Source organism: Lepisma saccharinum, chromosome 30 (assembly GCF_977018435.1).
Source record: "Lepisma saccharinum chromosome 30, izLepSacc3.1, whole genome shotgun sequence".
NCBI lineage: Eukaryota > Metazoa > Arthropoda > Insecta > Zygentoma > Lepismatidae > Lepisma > Lepisma saccharinum.
The window spans coordinates 8,081,396-8,101,711 of NC_139258.1; the positions used below are offsets into that span (position 1 = coordinate 8,081,396).

The 20,316-nt window shown below is 40.5% G+C and overlaps 1 protein-coding gene across 3 annotated transcripts in view; it reads left to right on the forward strand.

The window, feature by feature from the left end:
- Nucleotides 1-227: 227 nt before the first annotated feature.
- Nucleotides 228-20,316, forward strand: part of LOC145982078 (uncharacterized) — a 187,355-nt gene continuing 167,266 nt past the window's right edge. For all 3 annotated transcript variants that reach the window (XM_083115674.1, XM_083115675.1, XM_083115676.1), the window contains exon 1: nucleotides 228-475. In XM_083115674.1, the coding sequence (XP_082971800.1) occupies nucleotides 385-475 (91 nt within the window). In that variant the 5' untranslated portion in view covers nucleotides 228-384. The remainder of the gene's footprint in view (nucleotides 476-20,316) is intronic.

Sequence of the window (20,316 nt, forward strand, 5' to 3'; positions counted from 1 at the left end):
ACGATATTGATTTGATGTAATGCACGATTTGACGCAAGGCCATTCTCCACACTCGCGGGACAGTTAATTTGCGTGCCACTTCCGTAACCAGGAAACAAGAGTTTTATTTTGACGCAAACACTACATGTATTGGCGGCCAGAAAAACGATCGAAATTGTTGCCACTATCGACCAATGCAGAACGTTAAAAGCGCGCCCAACAGCGCTGTACGTCACTGTTCAGTTGCGACGGTTGAAGTAGTCTGTGTCCTCCCTTCGTCCAGTTCTCAAGACGCACGCTCGTGACAATTGTTGAAAGTTTTCGTTTCTTTACACAACGCACAACGATGGAACTTCGCGAGCAAGTAAGAAGCAACCTTGAACTTCCTTCGAATAACTTTTCGTCATGAAGAAGAACGAACGCACGCGTTACAAGATCGAAATGAATCACGCGCTTCTCTACGTTGTTGCAATGGGCAGCGTGGTGACAGTTCAAGGTAAGAACAATTTTGTGCACATTTTTCAAATACAACGTTAGTTTAAATAAGTGTATGAACCCTTGCTTATCCGTGCTATAGAAGAAACTTAGACTATTATTTACAATACCGGACCCTTCCGTAATTTCTACCCTAGTTGTAATACTCACGAAATACGTAGTCCCGATGAAGTATCTGAGGTTAACATGTGGGGGTGACGGGTTGAAATTGTTAATTGACGTGTAGAAGTTGTAAAATAAGCTTTTCAATTACCGCGATCGTTCTCCGTATACAAGCATGGAAACCATGTTTGTTCAACGTAGCGTTCACTTGTTCAGTAATCTGGGTTTTGCGAGGAAGATCGTGACTTTGAAGGTATGAAAAAGTTCTTTCTTTCGTAAGTTTTCTTTTGTAACTTTTGGTTGGGTACATATTAATAATACGGGGCATTCGTTCATATTTCGCATAGTCAATAATTTAGGACACTTGATCACGATGGTGTAGCTAAAAAATTTGTCGCTCAAGTGCTACAAACTGAGATTCACCATTCACGCATAGCCCCAAAAACCATTCACGGTAAGGTTAGGTTAGGTTAGGCAAGCATAGTTAAAATTTCGTTCTAAAACGTAAAATATTGAAATAACCATTGTTTTCGTGGAGAAATCCAGGGTTTCTGTTCCGATCGCGGACCACTCAATTTCGCTTATTTTGCAATTTCTACACGTGACTCCCACATTTTAACTTCAAATTCGTGATTAGGAGGCTTCAATTAGTGAGTGTGCGAAATATTACAAAAACCGGGAAGGGGTCCGGTAATATAAATTCGCTCCGAAACTTACTTGCCTGATACAGGGAGGTCAGAGGCCCCACCCTTTTTCTATCACAAAAATTCAGATTCTATTTTTTTTATTGAATAACTGTTTTCTTTGTTACTTATATAAGTGCAGTTATACAATCCTCGCAAAAATTTTGGAATATTGTTATATTAGGCACAACAAATTTGGGATATTGTTATGTTGGGTGATAGGCACGGACGCATATGTTGACGAAAACACAAGAACGTCCAACAGACAGACATATACCATGTGTTGTTGCATTCCAAGGCTGTGCCTATCCCCTAGTATAACAATATTCAAAACATTTGTGAGGAGTGTATAATAATTACAAAAGTCACCATCATTAATAACAAAAATAAAAACAATTGCACGAGTGTTGCACGCATATTTTATCATTCACTAAACTTGCAGAACAATATTGCAAGTATATATTCAATGAGTATAAATGCTTCTTTGTTTATATAGTAAGTATAGTAAAAAAATACCATTTCCAAGCAATTATAGACTGTTATAGGCATGTGTGTAATGTCCCACATTACACACATCCCAAGGGGGAATCCTTATAGGCCCACAATGTGAATTTTGCTTCCTATGTACGTGGTTTTTGTGATTTTATGAACAAAGATAATACACAAACATTGGTAACACTCTATCGAATATTATAAATTATTATATGTTTAATAAAATTATTAAGTTGAAAAATCGAAAAACAAGAGGTGTTGGGCCTAGCAGCCCCTGCCCCCTCGGGTAAGCAAGGGTTAACGGGATGCCAGATATCGTTCCCCGTTCGCTAGACGAAATATACGTACATTGAGAAATATACCGGGTGGTCCATTTATAATGATAGTATGGAATATCGCATGCAGAATGCATCCAATCGAAAAATTGCACAGAATAAAATTTCGTCGCCGCTACCCACCCCTTAGGGGGGGGCGGGGGGTAAATTTGAAATTTCAAATGGAACACCCCCATTTGTTTTACATATTTGGATTCCGTGTTGAAAAAGAAGATTTTTTTGTTTGAAAAATTTTGTAAAAAAATTGCAAACTTCTAACATTTATAAACATTTGGTCGTTTCAGATTCATTTTGTTCCCTTTATGTAATAACAGTTTTGGTTTCCGTTGAGAACATTGCATAAACGAATTTTATTCAAAAAATGTTTGCAAAGAATTTTGCAAAAAAAAATGTTTGCAATTTATGTTTTTGTGTAACAATAAATAATATTAATTTGTTCCAACTCTTTGGTTTCAAGGAACAATTTCATATGAACAACAAAATTAAGTATGTTACTACAAATTAGTTATCATTTGAGGTACACAAACAAATGTTTAAAGGAGCAAATGTTCAAAATGATGACCGTTCTCTTCAATGCATTTCAAAACACACTGTCTGAAGATCCACACTGTTCGACCCAAAATGTCAAGAGTGATAGAGGCACAAGAATCAATAATTCGTTGCCGCATGTTTTCTGGCGTTGTTGGAACTTCGTGGTAGCACTTTTCTTTAAGTAGTCCCCAAAGGTAGAAATCAGGCGACGTGAGATCGGGTGAACGAGCTGGCCAAGAAACGGGCCCTCCACGTCCTATCCATCGACCAGGAATCTTTGTGTCCAATATGGCTCGAGCCTGAATGGAGTAGTGAGTAGTGTTGTTCATATGAAATTGTTCCTTGAAACCAAAGAGTTGGAACAAATTAATATTATTTATTGTTACACAAAAACATAAATTGCAAACAATTTTCTTTTGCAAAATTCTTTGCAAACATTTTTTGAATAAAATTCGTTTATGCAATGTTCTCAACGGAAACCAAAACCATTATTACATAAAGGGAACAAAATGACTTACCCCCTCAATAGTATCAAACTTTTATTCTGTGCAATTTTTTGATTGGATGCATTCTGCATGCGATATTCCATACTATCATTATAAATGGACCACCCGGTATATTGCAGGGCGTCGAAAATTGTTCTTGTGAATATCGTAGCCTTGTGATCTGTCTCTCACCTTTACTTTAGCGTAAATGTATTCTGGACCGTAAAGAAACTTTTTATCTGTAAAGTATTTCAATTCGGTCCACGAACCTTTTTTCGGGATCAATTAAAATACGATCCGGGAACGGGTTCCGGTCCTGCAACGAACGCAACAGAACCCATTATAATTTATGGGTTGCGGGACCTTGAACAACCCTGCACGTTAATGGTTCGGATCAGCGCTTGAAGTGAAAATTGTTATTGATCTTTGGTCGGATGGCTGGGGGATGATCCTATGGTTTAACATAGTGACAATGAGACAGCTGTGGGGTTGCTTTGCGTAAACTTTGCCAGCTGGGAGGAAGCGAATGAAGGATATAGAGAATGTCTCCAATTTCATTAATTTTTAGTATAACTATTTGGGGGTCACGTGTGGAAGTAGGAAAAAAACGATATAAGTGTATTTCTTTACAGCTGTATATAATTGATTTAGGAACAAAATTTTAACTAAGCTTGCCTAACCTACCAGAAATGGTTCGTGGGGCTATCCGTGAATGGTTTCTGGAGCACTAGTTTCCTCACTGCGCAAGACGCCATTTTTGTCGAAGAACGCTCGAACATCGTTGCGAAACTTACCTCTAATCGAAGTTCGCATTCCACATGCTCTTCTACCTCGTTCAAGTAACGAAGCAACCAGTGGCGAAGCGTGGTGTCGCTGAAAGGTAGGCACAGGCGTGTGAGTTGGTGTTGTTATGGATGCGACTTTTTTAAAATATGAAAAATATAACCTTTAAAGTTATTTTTCAAAATGTATCTGAATAGTGACTCTTGATGTGTGCTAACTCGTAAATCGTATTTCTTGATTTTATTGTAAATTGATGCTTTAGATGTAATTCAAGTGGCAGTCCTCAACGTTTCGATGTCCCTTATTTCTTCCTATGCCCGGTAATAGGCTTTTAGGTTGTTTTTTTTTGTAGCATTCCAGAGTTATACAAGTCATTATTTCCCTTGGTCACTTCACGCTCACAAGAATGAAAACTGGGCCCCGTGGCGGAGTGGTTAGCACATCGCGCTACGACGCCAGGGCTCCAAATCAATCAAGCAACAATAAAAAATAAAATGAACGAAAAGAAAAACATAAAATATAACAATAAAACAACAACCACAACGCAACAGGAGTAAATCGAGAAACTAACGAAATCGCATAACACTGGGATAGAAACATCTTTTCGCCCTCGGAACAAGTTGTCTTTCCCTTTCTACCCTCACCTTCCCCTTCCCCCCCTCGTTGGACACCCCGCGCTGGACAAGAAACAGATGTGAAGCCCAGTTTGTACCGTGTGTCCAGCGTTGCCAACCTCCCAATCAGGAAAAGTGTGCTGATTAAACTCTTAAATGTTGCTAAATGCAACTAAATTGTGCTCGGATGACTTATGTCTTAAGTTCATTTTATGCATCTATTTTGGGGGGAGTTGTGATGTGAACATGCGTTGTTGATTAGTTAAACAATATTGGTAATTCCCTCCATTAAATTAGTTACAATGGTTTAACCAATATAATTGGTTCAATATAACGCTTGACGACTAAGAAAGGCGGCGGCTTGTTTTATCTGTGACCCCAACTTTCTAGCAATTTCCTTCATTAAAATATTTCTCGTGAGATAAGTAAGGAAAGATAAAGAAAAGATGAAAAGAAGACGGTGGAGCAGATGTGGCTGGATCGGCGTGGTACGTTTTGTTTCAAACAAATAAGATCTGCGATTTTTTTTTTCAAAACATATTCCTCTGAATTCAATTTATCTGTCTCCCAAGAACGCATGTTTGTAGATGATGCTATATCTTACCATTATGCCAAATCCAGGGTGCTAGGTAACAACAAAGTTCAAATTGTACTACGTTTAGCACAATTATGCTGGGGTTGGCATCACTAACGGACTCACTGTGTCCATTTCGGGCGAACGCGCCCCTAAAATTATGCTTTCCCGCATGAAACACATAGAATGTTATGGGACCAGCTGAGGCCCTCGGAGTAGTGGCTCGACATGCGACGGAAGAGCCCCTGGCAGGGATGGAAATTTGTGGAAATTATCGTAAGGCCTAGAATTTTAGTTTTCTTGTATTAAGGCATGGTTTAATGAAATTGTAAGTAATAAAATAATCCGTAATAGCCAAATATATTAGGATAGGCCCGGCCTCTTATGACGCTTCGCCACTGGAAGCAACAATTAATGCTCTGCAACTAACGAAGGAACAATGTGGCAACGCTGTAGACAGCGAAACGAATGCCGAACGTCACTTGTTCACATGTTTCTGTATGGAGAATGATCGCGGCAATGAAGAACGTAATTTTGCAACCTACAAGATAGACGTAAGTGTACAATTTCTACACGTCACCCCCAAATCTTAACTCCAGATACGTTACCAGGACTGCATATTTAGTGAGTGTAAGTAGTAGGAAAGGAATTGGAGACATTCTCTGTATTCTTCATTCTTACCGCTGGAGGATACCAATCCCGCGCACCCCTCCCCCCTCACTGGAATGCACGGGCGTACGCAGCATTTTCTTTCGGGAGGGGCTGAAATTGTAAAGGTGTGTAATGCATATCTGTTATTAGAATAATTAAATCAAGAAGACTTAGGTGGGCAGGCCATGTGGCACGAATGGGAGAGGAAAGAGGAGTTTACAGGATTTTTGTTGGGAAACCTGATTGTAAGAGACCTGTAGGAAGGCCAAGATGAAGATGGAGGGACAACGTTGAGATGGACCTAAGGGAAATCGGTAGAGATGGAAAAGAGTATATAGAACTTGCTCAAGATAGGGAAAGATGGAAGGCCTGTGTTGCTGCAGCCATGAACCTTCGGGTTTAAGAAGGCTAGGGAGTTAGTTAGTTAATGCATAGCTGCATTCTGCGGAGACGGTCAGTTTGCATTTCCCAACTTCGTCACTGCTTTTATTTAAAAATGTCTATTTTCCCAAATTGTCGGAGGGGCTGTAGCCCCATCAGCCCCCAATCTGCGTACGCCAATGCTGGAATGTAAATGCAATCTTTGAGGCCGTTAACTCCCTGTACACCCTCGAGAATTACGTTGATTTCTTGAATCGACAGATTTTGATGTTTTACGTTGTAGTAGTAGTGTTTATATTATTATTACATAATTATTATTAATTTACAGTGGCGGCGAGGGGGGCAGTAGCCTCCACGTTTTGCCACTTTTGCTCCCGCAGTATGCTAAACCTTATCTACCAATATAAAATAAACTGTCCTTGCTCCCCCAGTTTTGGTACCTTGAACTCCCCCCCTCCCAGTTTTGGAACCCAATCGCCGCCACTGTTAATTTATTATTATTATTTTCGAATGACTTAGTTTAATATATGCATCTATTTGGGGGGAGTTGTGAACGTGCGTTATTGATTATTTACTATAGTTAAACAACATTGGGAATGTCCACCATTAAATTAAATACAATGGTTTAACCAATGAAATGGGTTCAATATAGCGCTTTAGAAAGTTTGAGAACGACTAGGAACCAGGGTGGTTGGGGGGTGGAAAAGCTTTTCTCTGGATCAGCATGCTACCTTTCTTTTTTAAACATGTCCGCACGAATAAGATCTGCGGATTTTAAAAATACTTAGGTGCATTTTTTTCAAATTATATCCCTTGGAATTCAATTTATCTGTCTCCCAGGAACGCACGTTTGCAAGTGATGGTATGTTTTATCATTATGCCAAACACAGGGTGCTAGGTGCCAAAGAAGTTACAATTGTGCTAGGTTTAGCTCCATTACGCTAGGGTTGGCATCACTGTTTCTTGGCAGGATTAAACATCTTGTATTATATGTTGTAATATACTCAGAAATTCATCTTCATGGCTTCTACCCGGCACTTTTCGCCTGGCGGCTGCTGATGAAGGATGAGTCTCCCGGACGAAATAAAATTTTGGAAACAGGCCTCATCTTCGTAATTAGCCAAAAGTGCAGAAACGCAAAGTAACATAAAATAACCAAACCTGTTGGGAGGGCAAATGCCCCCGTGACCCTCCCGCTAATCTGTCAGTTCGACGCATGGACCATACCTCTCCCCTTTTATGTAGAGCGTCCTTTAAAGGGACATTCATGTTGAACGTTTTTCTGCAATAATAACAGCAGTGGCGGCAATTGGGTACCAAAACTGGGGGGGCAAGGAAAGTTGACTTTTCTTGGTAGACAAGGTTCAGCATTAAGAGCAGGGTTGTTCAAGGTCCAAGAATGTTAAATAAATTTAATTCCGGTCCAGGATAGAAAATCAGCAAGTGTGAATGGATTCTTGACCGTAAATAACATTTTTAACTAAAGTACACCAGGTGTGCCTGTTAATAATTCTTAATTTCGTCGCTGGATGGCGCTGGTAGCAAGGGTTGGTGCACTGTCTCAACTGTTACGTCAGTGTGTTGCCAGGACAGTAACTGTCAAAACGCCGTGGATGTGCAACCGAGTGTGAGTGATCGTGATATTGGGTTTGTGTGGTAAACATGTCGACCTTCAAACCAAATAAGGAGCATGTGCGGCACGTCCTGCTTTTATCGTTCAATCAAAAGAAAAACGCGAGTGAAAGCCATGGTATCCTTGTGGAAACGTACGGTGACAATGTCCTAACGCAGGACGCGTGTGTGAGTTGGTTTCGACGATTCAAAAGTGGTGATTTCGACTTGAAAGGCAAATATCGCCCGGACAAGCCGAAAAAAATCCAAGACGCCGAATTGCAAGCGCTGTTGGACGAAGACAATACCGAAACGCAACAACAACTGGCAGAGAAGTTAAATGTTTGTCGCCAAACCATATCTGATCGTCTTCATGCCATGGAAAATATCCAGATTGGGCGACAAGACACGGAAAAGTGATTTTGCAGCACGACAACGCCTCATCACACACAGCGAAAGGCGTCAGACACACCATTTCTGCACTTGGCTGGGAATTCTTGCAACACCCGACATACGTACCAGACGTAGCCCCTTCGGACTACCACTTGTTTTGATCGATGTCTCACTCACTTTCCCAGCAGCACTTCAACAATTACGAAGATGTCGAACAATGGCTTGCTGACTGGATCACCTCAAAATGTGAATGATTTTTCTGGAAGGACGTCCACAATTTGACGGACAGATGGGCACAATGTATAGCTAGCGATGGCGCATACTTTGAATAAAGCATTTGTTACCTTTCTGCCCAGATACACTTGTTTTCTTTCGGATCAATTAAAAATTATTCACCGGCACACCTGGTATTTCAATTCGGTCCAGCAACCTTTTTTCCGGATGAATTTAAATACTGTCCAGGAACGTTTTTTTCAGCATAAATTTAAATCTAGTCCAAGTTCCGCATTGAAACAATATGAAAGTTGGACCGAATTTAAATTGTGCGAGAAAAAAGAGGTCCCAGTCTTGTTACGGAAACCAATAGAACGCATGGGTTCCTGAAGCTTTAACAACCCTGATTAAGAGGCCATATAGCGGGGACAAGAAAGGGCGGTAGGGGGCAACTGACCCCATCTTGTCCCCCTAACCGTCGCCACTATGAGAGAGTATTGTTCTTCTATGGCCTTTTAGGACCTCGATAGAATACACTTGAAAAATAAACTCATTGTTGAAGACAACCAGAGAATCAATTGTTAATAACTGCCATGGTAACCACAAGGCATAGTCGTAGAGTCGAATTACTTTTGAAACACCTCCAGCGGACTGCGCGAGTCTGTCTAGCGAGCCTAGTGGGCGTATGGAGCCTGAGCAGGGGGCTTAGCGATAGGTTCTGGGTTGAGATTACGTCAGCGGCTCGCTTCGTTGATTGGCTGCTTCGAGAGTCATGACTCGTTCCGAAGCTTCTAATGCATATCAGCCAAAGATGTTATGGAAATAATCTCCCTCTACACAGAAAGTGAAGCTTCCTGGTATTTTCTTATTTTTTTAAGGATGGCATTAAGTTCAATGATGTAAAGAGGCGTGTGCAAAATCTACTATTATTTGTTTTAAGAATGGGTCAATAGTAACGAGCTCGTGGCGACATTCTGGCAAGGACTCATCCAATTTTAAGCAGGAACCTCTTTCATTCGCTGCGTGGGAACACAACACGCGACCTGGAGCTTTAAAGTTTTCTTTTGTAAGGCTGGCAGATGCTGTTATGTATTATGCTCTGCGCTGTGATAAATCTGAAATGTTAGCTATTTTTTTTTACAATTCATAGTGCAAAAATGACTGTAAGTAAAATGAAACGATGTAGTGAATTTGTAATTTTTTTTCCCTGATTGCAAATCCTATGAAACAATTGTACCAGGATCATGTATAAGTACGCCATGACATAAACACATATTATGTGTGATAGGTTTGGTATAGTGATTTTAATAGTTCCTTAATAAACAACTACAGAGCATTCCCTGACATTCGCTACGAGACTCGGCGGCAAGCGGCCCGGCATCAGAGTTTGTCTTTCCCGGTGAACGGGTCCCCGACAGTCGGCTATTAAAATTAGAGTTTTCATATTGTGTACTAACCTTGACTACAGAAGGTGTTGAAAATGATGTCCCTCTGCTGCAATACATTCCTGGCATCTCCGAAGGAAATTGGCATTTACACGTGCAACTTCGTCTACTGTAATTCTCGTACAATACTCTCTTTTAACTCACGAATGGTGTGCAGATTGTCTTTGTATACTTTATTTTTTAGCTTTCCCATTTTTCTTTCGAGTTTTAATGTAGTGGTCCTATGTGGAACGGGAACACCAGGAAATTTCGTTGGAAAACGTCGTCGCACTTCTCCACAATTCCTCTTTCCGAAGTAACACTCGACAAGATAAATCCTTTGTTGTAATGTAAACTTTTGTGGTGCCATATTAAGCCACAATCTTCAACACAACTTCCGAGGGAGGATTATACTGGCGTCAGTCTGCAACGTCAACAGAAAGGGAAAGAGAGCGAAGGCAGGGAGAGCGAAGAAACAGACTGTCGCGGACCCGTTAACCAGGAGAGACAAGCGCTGATGCCGGGCCGCTTTCCGCCTTGTCTCGTAGCGAATGTCAGGCAATGCTCTGTAGTAAACAATAACATTCTGGAATATACAGCGTTAATCTCGGTACTCAAATTTATATAAAATTGGTGCCATTTGAAGCAGAAAGTCAAATTTTAATACCTAACTACCTAAGTCAGTGGCACTCAATGTGTGCTACTCGTATTACGCTGCAAATATCAAGGTGATATTTCCACTCATGGCACACGGGTTCCAACGTATCTACAGTGACGGCTCCGATGGCGGCAATGATACGACATTTCAGATCTTCCAGATCTTGAGGAAGTGGAGGTAAGTATACAAGATCTTTTATGTGACCCCATAAGAAGAAGTCATAGACGTTCAAGTCAGGGGACCTCGGTGGCCACTTGCACAACACAGTATCTTTGTTTCCAGAGTGCACAACCCATCTTCCTTCAAGTTTCTCATTTAGAAAATTCCGAACATCGAGATGGATTTTGGACACGGAGGATTTATGGATGTTTAACTATACACAATATGCTTCTAACAAGAATGCCATTTACAATAACACATTAACAATCGAAAGATTTTTCCCTTCATTCTCTTATTGTTATGCCGTCTATTGTTGTAGTTAACGCCAACAATTACACATCCGATAAAATTCTTTGAGCTGTTCTTTCGAATGGTATCGGTATCAATTTTGTAATATACATAATTAAAATTTTGTGGTCATTTATAATCACGGAATGTTTTTGTGGACCCGCTATCTATCTATCTATATCTATCTATCTATCTATCTATCTATCTATCTATCTATCTATCTATCTATCTATCTATCTATATATATATATATACACACACACACACAGGGTGACCTGTAATTTGATGTATTCTCTGAAAGGGGTTATAGTAGAGGTAATTTGCAATAAATTTGACCATATGGATACCCCGTCCGAAAATTAGTAATTTTCGAGATAATCGAATTTTTATTGTTTTTTAAATGACAATTTTCCATATGAAAATGCGAATCGAAAACAAAAAAAGCTCATTGTATGGCACATATTTAAGCGATTTCTGATAGCTGACAAATAAGTGGTTGGTTGGAAAAAGTTTGTCCCAAATAACAATCACATATAAGTAATGGGTGGGTCTAAACTTACAAGTGATGATAAAAATATGCATATATATATATATATATATATGTACGGTGAGTCACATAATTATTCGGACAGATAAGATTTCTGAATATTTACTGACGTAGTCGTGATATAATACGATGATAAATGTTTAATATTTATTTAACAAACGAAACACTATATGAGCACACTGTTAATTATCTTCAATTATGTTTAATATAATATATTAGTAAAATAATTTCAATAAACAAAACAAACATTTTTTGTGGGTTAAACAAAATTATTCAGACACATGGAAGGAGAGACAGGAAAACACGCTTGAAAAGCAACGAACAGAAATCTCAGTATCTGGTAGGCATCCCTTTCATTTTTAACACCTCGGATAAACGATTTGGAATACTTTCTACCAATTTTCTGGTGTCCACTGGCGATATGTTGGCCCATTCATGTTGAAGTCTCTCCTTGAGGTCTGCCTTCGAGGTTATATGTGTTTCCCTCACTTCTTTTTCCAATTTACACCAGAGGTGCTCAATGACGTTCAAGTCTGGAGACTGCGGTGGAGGGTGGAGCACTTTTGGGGAGTTGTACATTCAAAATCGAATGAAACGCCCCCCCTTACGGTTATGCAACCCGGAATTTTATATCATCTAGTTTCGCCAGGAATATCAGCTCGCGAGAAGCGTAGTGCTTCCAACTCTTGAATCTAGCCACAGATTCACGCGACCGGGTGGAGATCTTGCTTTCCTCTTGATTTGATTTTAACGGACAAGAAGTTTATTTTGAGAATGTCTCTGGTAATAATAACAAGTGTTATTAACATTTATGCTTGAGTTTTTTATTATTCTTTTACCACTTCCGAACGAATATGTGAAGATTCTTTTTTTCATTTTGCAATAACGATTTCGGCATTTTTCCTTCAGAGTTATTCTTTTTGTTTTTAAATTTTTGGCGACATCTGATTATGAAAAACTAAATATGCTGACCAAGGCAGTAATTTATTTTATTAAAAACATAAACTAACTAATAAATTACTGCCTTGGTCAGCATATTTAGTTTTTCATAATCATGGAAACAAGGCTTAATGGAGTTATAATTCGACATCTGATTTGGAAAAAGTTCCACGAAGTTTGTTTTAAGTGTAAATGCATCTGGACATACAGTGTAGAGTGGGATTCGAACAACAAATATGAGCTTCCGTCGCGAATCGAACCAGCGCTCCTTTCATTATGTTTTCTTTCCACGTTTATTAAAATTTGCTTCCTTCAGCCTACTTCCGATTGTCGTATATTTCAATTCGTATTCCCGTTTTTTTTTTTTTTCATTTGCATTGTTCGAGCCGTGATAACTTTCTCTCTTAATCTGGTTATTCGAATACTTTTATACTTAATTTTTTTTTCCTTTTCTCGATTTTCCCTTCGCACATTAAATCATTACAGATTTTGGTATCGCGCTTTTCCATATTTTCAGTAATTTAATTCTTTGACTATTTTTAATTTGCCCTTAGTCCGAATCAAGAAAATATGTTGGGAAATGTTTCCCGTGTAAATCTTATTGTATGGTGGTGTAAAATTGATGCCAGCTTTGTCTTGCGATAAGGGTTTTGAAAGTGCAAGGGTCTCATTTATTAACCATGGTGGGAAGGTGAGGGGGCGGAGGGGTGCCAGAAACCTTCCAGTCGGAATATGCCTGAAACGAAAAGTATAGATCGACCAAAACGAAAAAAATCCTTGGGACGAAAAGTACCCGCGCAGATCTCCCTTCTTCCCTTCAGTTCGGGCCATAAGGAAGCATGGTCCACTCTCCCCCGCCCCTCCTCGCGGGAGTACGGTGCACAGGAGTCGTGGGTCTGCGCAGGTTGTTTTGCTTGTGGTTCCATTCTTCCATCAGCAGGTGCGTGCTCAGAAGACTATGCTATCTGCGAGTGAGGGGGAGGGGGTGACGAGCAACACTGCCACAGCGAGTCGCTGTAAATGATTTCATTGTCTGTGCTGGGTGAAACCGGTTCTTGGTGCTCCTACACTTTTCCGATACATTTCTGCCAGCCTTTCTAGCGAAGCGAGGTCATATGTTCCAGATTCGAACTCTGGTCAGGCATGAATGTATCACTGAGTTTGTCCCGTCACAATTTTATAAATTGATAATTCATCCGTATTATCGCGATTAACTCAAGAGGCAGAAGAGTGATGTAAAATAACCGAAATAGAAATTGATGCATTTGTGCCTGGTGCTAGTGTAACGACGAAGTTAACTCTTTATAAATGATGCAATAGGTAGCCCTTGCGCTCAAATACACTTATACCTTGCCACAAAAAAAAATCTAACTTATCGCTGATCTCTTACTACATTTGGAATACAGCCATGAGCAATGAAAAGCAATGCAATTACGTTGTGAATGTTTCACATCCTATAGTCTTTCTTTTTCTCGTAGCGGGGGCGGGGGTTCATTCATTACAAATATCTAGGAATGGATTTAGCAGCAATCCGTGATATATTTAAATATCATAACATGCTGCGTAGCCAGGGTTCTTGGGTCCTAGCCTCTGATAATGAGTTTTTCTTTTTCGTTGTTTCTTCAATCTTCATCAATTTCCCTGAAGCATCATTCATCCTCTGTCGCCATTGGCTATATGTAAAAGTTGACATAAAATTAGTAAATTTTGAAAAGAAAACACAAGGATCTGCTTTTCTCATAGCTCGCCAAACATGCACATTTCTGTATTTTATGCTTTCAGCGCTATCATTATTCTTGGCAGGCAATGGAATTGAAGCAACTCTCACAACTAACGTAAACTACATATCACTCAGGCATGACAATTCTCGCGGGCAAAGTGGATTTTTTGGCACATGGTAGCGCAATATCTATCTTCTGGCCTAGATTTAAATCCGTACTTTTTATTCCAGTTGAGTGATTGACTCACAATTTTGCCATTGAAGATTTGGGTTGTATTTGGGTTATACGTATTGTGTTTTTGGTGCGCTAGGAAAAAGCAATCCCAAAGGTTCGCACTGAACAGAAAATTGTGTGCTTTTCCTCTCTCTCTCTCTCTCTCTCTCTCTCTTCCAACTCCGTCCCTCTCTCTCACCCCAAGTCCCCACTATTTAGGTAAACTGTTGTTAGAAACATATTTTCCGAAGAATATCCGCATTGAAAATAATATTCCCCAATTGTTTTGATAGGGCATTTCTATTGCTCCGAACGAATTATCTCCGTAAGAGGACTAGGGCCTCCCCTACGGCGCAATCGTAGAGTCGTCACCTTTAATCAAGCGGTCCCGGGTTCGATACCCGGTGGAGGAACATAGTGGTTCGGAACCCACTATAAACTGTAGGTCCAGTCCCAATTAGCCTTTCTGTGCATAAAGTGGACTTAAAAAAACAACAATTCAATTCAATTCAATTGAATTATCTTATCAATATTTTTAAATCTGCATGCACCTGCTTAATTTAATAGATGCAGTAACTTCACGGTTGCCTTTTGCCACCACGCTTTGGCTTTAATTCGAGCCCCGGTGGGTGCTTCGTTTGAGATCCTGCAGCAGTTTTACTCGTATCTATGCCTTGAGCATGCCACTTGCAACGGAACCTATAAAATGAAACTTTCTGCACCGAATGGACGTGAAACTCTACATGCACCAATGATAAGGTGTTTTCAAGAGGCATGTGCCACATGCAGCATGTCCCTTCGGTCCGAATGTTCCTTTACGATATCATTTCATCATGCCTTACTTTCGGAATTTACAAGAGAGAAGATAGTCAGCATGTTCTTGTGCGGCGGATGTGCTGCACTACATGCTACGACCCTTGGTGTGGACGATTCATGCGTCAGGCGTTGGATTCGGTGTTACGAGGAAGAACGTGACCAAGGAATGAAGTGAAGACCCAACAAAGGCCGGCCGTGGAAGGCAACCAGGGAAGAAGATGCAGGCATCATTGAGATGAGCGAGGGCAATCCCTTCATGGCTACAACGAAGATTCGCCAAGAGTTGAAACTGGGGTGCCATGCTGCAACAGTTCGGCACCGTCGAGCGGCAAAGAATGAAGCAATGACGCATTTCCATCACGAAGCACGGATCAGTTTTCTTTACAATATTTACCAGCTCATCAAGAATTTTGGCAGAACGTAATTTTGAGCGACAAAAAAGTATTTTCGTCTGACGAAAATGGTCAGGTTTATGTTTGGAGGCGCAACAAAACTCGCTACGACCCCGAGAACATTTCTACCCATTCTAGGAGTGGCAGGATATCCGTGGCGGTGTGGGGATGGATCAGTTCGTCTGGAGTAGGTGGATTGGTGGAAGTGTCCTCGAGAATGAATTCGCAGGAATACATCGCAGTGCTGGAAAACCACACGCTTCTCAGCGTGCGAGAGAGACACCTTGAAGATGAGATTTCGCACGTGACTTTCGATCAAGACAACAGGAGCGTCCATACATCGAAAGCGAACACCATCTGGTTTAATCAGCACCCAGGAATTTCAAGAGTAGATTGGCCAGCGAAGTCTCCCAATCGAAAACATTTTCACGTGTTTGATGTTTGGGAGAGTTTAAGGAGAAGACCAAACATCTGCTCGTGGAATCCTTGCCTCGTCGACTAGATGCAGTGCTTGAATCCAACGGCGGGTGGACACAGTATTGAATCCCGCACGGTTTAACCGATGTTCTTTGCTACATCCCAGAACAAAACTAATTACACACATCTCCATATGCAACTTATGTTTCGAATTCTTTTTTATTGATACCTTGGTGCTCATGGTTACTTTTTCACACACCTGCACCATTATATTATATTCTATAATATTAATATTCACATTATTGACAGATATGATTCACATAAAATTCATATGCGCAGCACACATGCACCCATCCCTAACACTTAACTATTAGTTACATTACACCTATCACGTTGTCACAGTTCTAAATCAGTGGTGCCCAGGGGGAGGGGCATTATGGCACAGACTGTGATGGAAATTTGACTGAGTAAACAGGGAACAAGTTTAATTACGTTATCAATTAGCCATTGCTGTTATACAAATAGTAATTTGTAGATTGTCAGGGGAATTGTTACGGTTAATAAGTAATATTGGTGGGGGGGGGGGCGATATCCAACTCTTACATATTAGGCCTTAGATTGATAGGGACATTATGGTGGGCGATTAATGAAGTTAGTGGGATTTTCAGGTAGCTGGATTGATAATTATTTTGGGGGCAGGGAATCCCAACTCTTGTGTATTACTATTACGTCTTAGATTGCTTTTTTGGAGGGAGCAATATCAACAGGAAGTCTAAAATTGGCTTGGAAATTTGGTTGGGAAGATTGAGTATTAAATTTGAGGTGGAGGAGAGGTGAATAAAGTTTTGATAAAGTGTTATGTCTTAGATTGTGAAGGGACTCGAACCCGGAACATTCGGTGTCTGGATCGTTAGTCCATCACTAACTGCGCTTTCCGGGTTCGAGTCACGGCTTCAGTATTGGTATCATGGTGTCAATTTAATCTAATCGTCACTCATCCTCATTAGCCGAAAGTGGCAGAAGAGCGACTTAAAATAACAAGAGGTACAAAAACAACTTTAACGTTCTAGTAATTTCTGATCAATAGATGCGTATTAGCTTTGATTGTTGACTCTTTAATGATAAGCTTACGATTATTATTGTTAATATGGATTGCCATCCATCAACAGAAGGACGGACCAATCGATCATTTAATTCATGACGTTTTTTTGGTATTTGTTGTCCCTTCGGATCAGCTTCGAAACCTAAGGAAATGATTAGATGTCTGTGTGAAGTTAGTGACAATGGTTCTTTAATTTTCCGTCGCTCTTTCAGCCGGCGCGGGAACCACCTTTATGGCAGTGATCCTCTGTTGCCGCGTTTACCTACGAAGGAACTCGTGGCCAAACAACGAATTAGGTCTACCGCTTGGGCAAGAAGCGGCAACTTCACAAAGCCCTCTTCTCCGAAGCAGCCAGCCGGGAAACAGAATTTTGTCAAAATAACCCTTCTGCTCTGTGAATGAACACCGGTTCTAACAGCGTTTCTATACTTAATTGGACATTATCCATTGTTTTTCTTTTTGATTGACTATATATTTCGAGACATATCAAGAGATCACCTCTTCTCTCATCTTCAGGCGATCAATTTTTGCTATGTCTGTAGTGTGATTGGAACTATGACAGTCCATGATTTTGCTCCAAATCCGGTCCGCTAAGCAACCAGTCTTAGATGCCCATTCGAAATCGACAGCTATAGAGCAAAATATGTTTGAAGTGAAGAGTCTTATTGAATGAAACATAGCTCGACTCACCCTCACATTTGAATTTTTTTAGATAACTTGCTTGCACTTCGTATAGAAAGCACCACGAGACTGAAAATTCACACTATTTGTCATGGCAAATAGACCTTATTCCAGCTTCGCTGAAAGTTCGATGTAGTTGTCAGTCATTAAGTTCAACGCTCTCTGCGCGTGTGTTGTGATGGGTTACCGTGTTCCAATTTTGTTTTAATTCCATTTCATGCTCAAAAAGGCTACCCGAAGTGGGACCTACAGTTGAAAGTGGGATCCGAACCACTAGGCAGTTGTGTCTCCACCAGGAATCGAACCTGGGACTCCGTGATTATAGGGGGTTAACTCGTTCATGGCTTTACAGTTTCGTGAATTCAAGGAAGCCAAGGTGAGAAAAATGTGAAGAAATATCTTCTACACGGAGCTAACTGTGTGTATGTATGTAAAACTTTGTAGCACATCCATTTTCCTACCTTCATTTTATCATCATTACGTTGAATTTTGCACCAGTGATTTTTCACTACGTTCTAGGTCACGTCACTTTGAGTCGTAAAGTATTGTCTGTAATTCAGTTTTAGTATAGTTTTTAGCCTCTCACCCAAAAATTTTTAAGGTGGGAGAAGGGAGGGGGGAAAATAGTGCGAGTTCAATTGAGAATACGAAAATAGAGCGGAATGATTATATTGCTACAATATCTTCAGGAAAGTGAAGCGTAAAATTGAATTCTGCCTCTGAGTGAGTCCATGATATTGTTTATGTTTGAAGGTAATATATTAAACATGACTATCAGCATAACCGGACGCATATAATGAGATGATTTAATAGTGTTACCAGACTAAAGGTGTGGAGTGCGGCCTGTTGCCTCGTTCGTTACGGAATTCCACATGTAAAAATTGATCAGCTCTTATTGCTAGTAACCATTATAGGCTTAGACCAAATTCTGGCGTTTATATTTCAATTCACTTCCTCAACAAATCCTTTCTCGATTGACTAGATTTTAAGCGGAGCGTCATTCAGTTGTTTGTGAGTGTTCTTTATGCAGCTCGCTCGCACCCACAGTGCCCCGCCCACTCGACGAGACGCGTGGTCTGTGCAGTGCAGAACAATGACAGTGTTGCCTCTCTATTCGATCTTTGTATTCTCTTTTGCCTGCCACTACACACACATTTCAGACAATTCTTCCCATACAACAAATGGAAAAGCAATCAGGCAACTGTTAAATGGCTCTTTTCTAGATTTTCTATTAACACTTTCCACGGCCAAGATATGTTAACTTGGTTCTGTTTCGTATTCCCACAATTTGGCTTCGTGCAGTAGGGCTTTATATTGCAAGCTAAAAAAAACAACGTAGGCAGGTATTTTAACATTTTAATTTTCATCCGTTTCATGATTGTGTGAAAGAATATGGTGGAAAAATACACTACTTGAGACAATATCACTAATAATAATTGGCCGCCGCTGTGCCCGAGCGTGGTAAGCCGTCGGCTTTTGATCTCGCTGCCGAAATTCCCGGGTTCGAGTCCCGGCCTGGGTATGATTGTTTATGAGTGTTCCTTCATGAATTTTATCATACACTAATCCTCATCGTTGCGACTAGCCAAAAGTAAAGTAAAAAAAGAGAAAGATATTAGTAATAATAAAAATATGAATCTAGCCCCCCATGGTTCCTTTATGACTGTCCTTTTATCAATTTCATCGAGTCATCATTCATCCTCATTGTTGCGATTAGCCAATAAATGGTAGAGAAGCTGCGAAAAATAAGATGTAAAATAATAACAGAATTTTCTCCACAGAAGGAAAAATAAATGCTCCAGAAAACATGCAATACAGGAAAAGAGTGTCCTGTAATGTGAGTCTGTAAACCAAATGTAAATCACGAATGAAGAAGTTACGTGAAGGTTTCGTCTTCTACGAAGCAATACAGGCTTGGATGGCGTAGTGGTAGCGTCGACGCCTTGTAATCAAGGGGTCCCGGTGGAGGCACAAAGTGGTTCGGATCCCACTTTAAACTGTAGGTCCAGTCCCGATTAGTCATACTGTTCATTGTGGACTTAAAAACACCAAATCAACAGCCAACCAACCAATACGGGGTTGGAAACACTACGGTTATAGGTTTGGAAACACTGCTCCTCTCGGGAACTACTCTACCAGGCGAAACTAGACGATATAAAATACCGGGTTGCATAACCGTAAGGGAGGCGTTTCTTTCGAATTCCTCTGTACAATAACCATTCTTGTACTACGCGGGAAGTCTGCTTCGGGTCATTATTTTGATAAAACATAAAGTTACAAATAATGCCTATCATTTCAGCACTAGTCTTTAGCTTTTACTTCAGAATGTCAAGGTAATGGTACCTGTCCATTGTCTGTTCGATGAAAGCCAATTTAGCAACGCCTTGGGCCGACATGCAGCCCCAAACCATTACGTGACCACCCCCGGGCTTCACTGTTGCTTGCAAATTTTTCCCTCGGAGCTCCTCATTTGGTTTACGCCACACTGTTACCCTCCCATCTGACTCACAAATATTGAATTTACTCTCGTCAGTGAAAATTACCCGATTCCACCCTGTCTGATCCTTTCCTAAGCGTTCCTTTGCGAACACCAGTCTTTTTGTCCTGTTTGGCTTACTTACAAATGGCTTTCTCCTG